The sequence below is a fragment of the Eimeria mitis genome, genomic scaffold, assembly GCF_000499745.2.
Source record: "Eimeria mitis Houghton genomic scaffold, Emh_scaff489, whole genome shotgun sequence".
Taxonomy (NCBI): domain Eukaryota; phylum Apicomplexa; class Conoidasida; order Eucoccidiorida; family Eimeriidae; genus Eimeria; species Eimeria mitis.
Genome location: NW_013573189.1, coordinates 21,175 through 21,633, shown reverse-complemented (window position 1 = coordinate 21,633; position 459 = coordinate 21,175). Strand labels below are relative to the sequence as shown.

The window sequence follows — 459 nt, the reverse complement described above, 5'->3', positions numbered from 1 at the left end:
TGCTGCTGTTGCTGCTGCTGCTGTTGCTGCTGCTGCTGTTGCTGCTGCTGCTGTTGCTGCTGCTGCTGCCACCGGGTGAGCTGCTCCTGTGCATCGTTATTAGCTGTCCTTCTCTTGCTGCTGCTGTTGCTGCTGTTGCTGCTGCTGCTGTTGCTGCTGCTGCTGTTGCTGTTTAGGCGTCATTCCGTGCTGCTGAGGCCCTGGAGGTGTTTGAAGCGAAAGAAGCAGCGCGCAAGCAGCAGCAGCAGCAGCAGCAGCAGCAGGAGCAGCAGCAGCAGCAGCAGCAGCAGCAGGAGTATGTGAGAGCTGTGCCGGCGCTCGTTGGCCGCCACCATGGAGAGGTTCAGTACCTCGACCTCATCGCAGATATTATAAACACAGGAACGCAGCAGCAAGACAGAACGGGTCTGCTGCTGCTGCTGCTGCTGCTGCTGCAGTTGCTGTTGCTGTTGCTGCTGG

The 459-nt window shown here is 58.8% G+C and overlaps 1 protein-coding gene across 1 annotated transcript in view; it reads right to left on the bottom strand.

Annotated features, from left to right (window-relative positions):
• The window catches only part of EMH_0014030 (uncharacterized protein), a gene marked incomplete at both ends in the record, with an annotated part of 867 nt that overhangs the window by 217 nt on the left and 191 nt on the right, over positions 1-459 (bottom strand). The window contains 2 exons of the mRNA XM_013499979.1: positions 3-86; positions 351-459. Of these exons, the coding sequence (XP_013355433.1) occupies positions 3-86; positions 351-459 (193 nt within the window). The remainder of the gene's footprint in view (positions 1-2; positions 87-350) is intronic.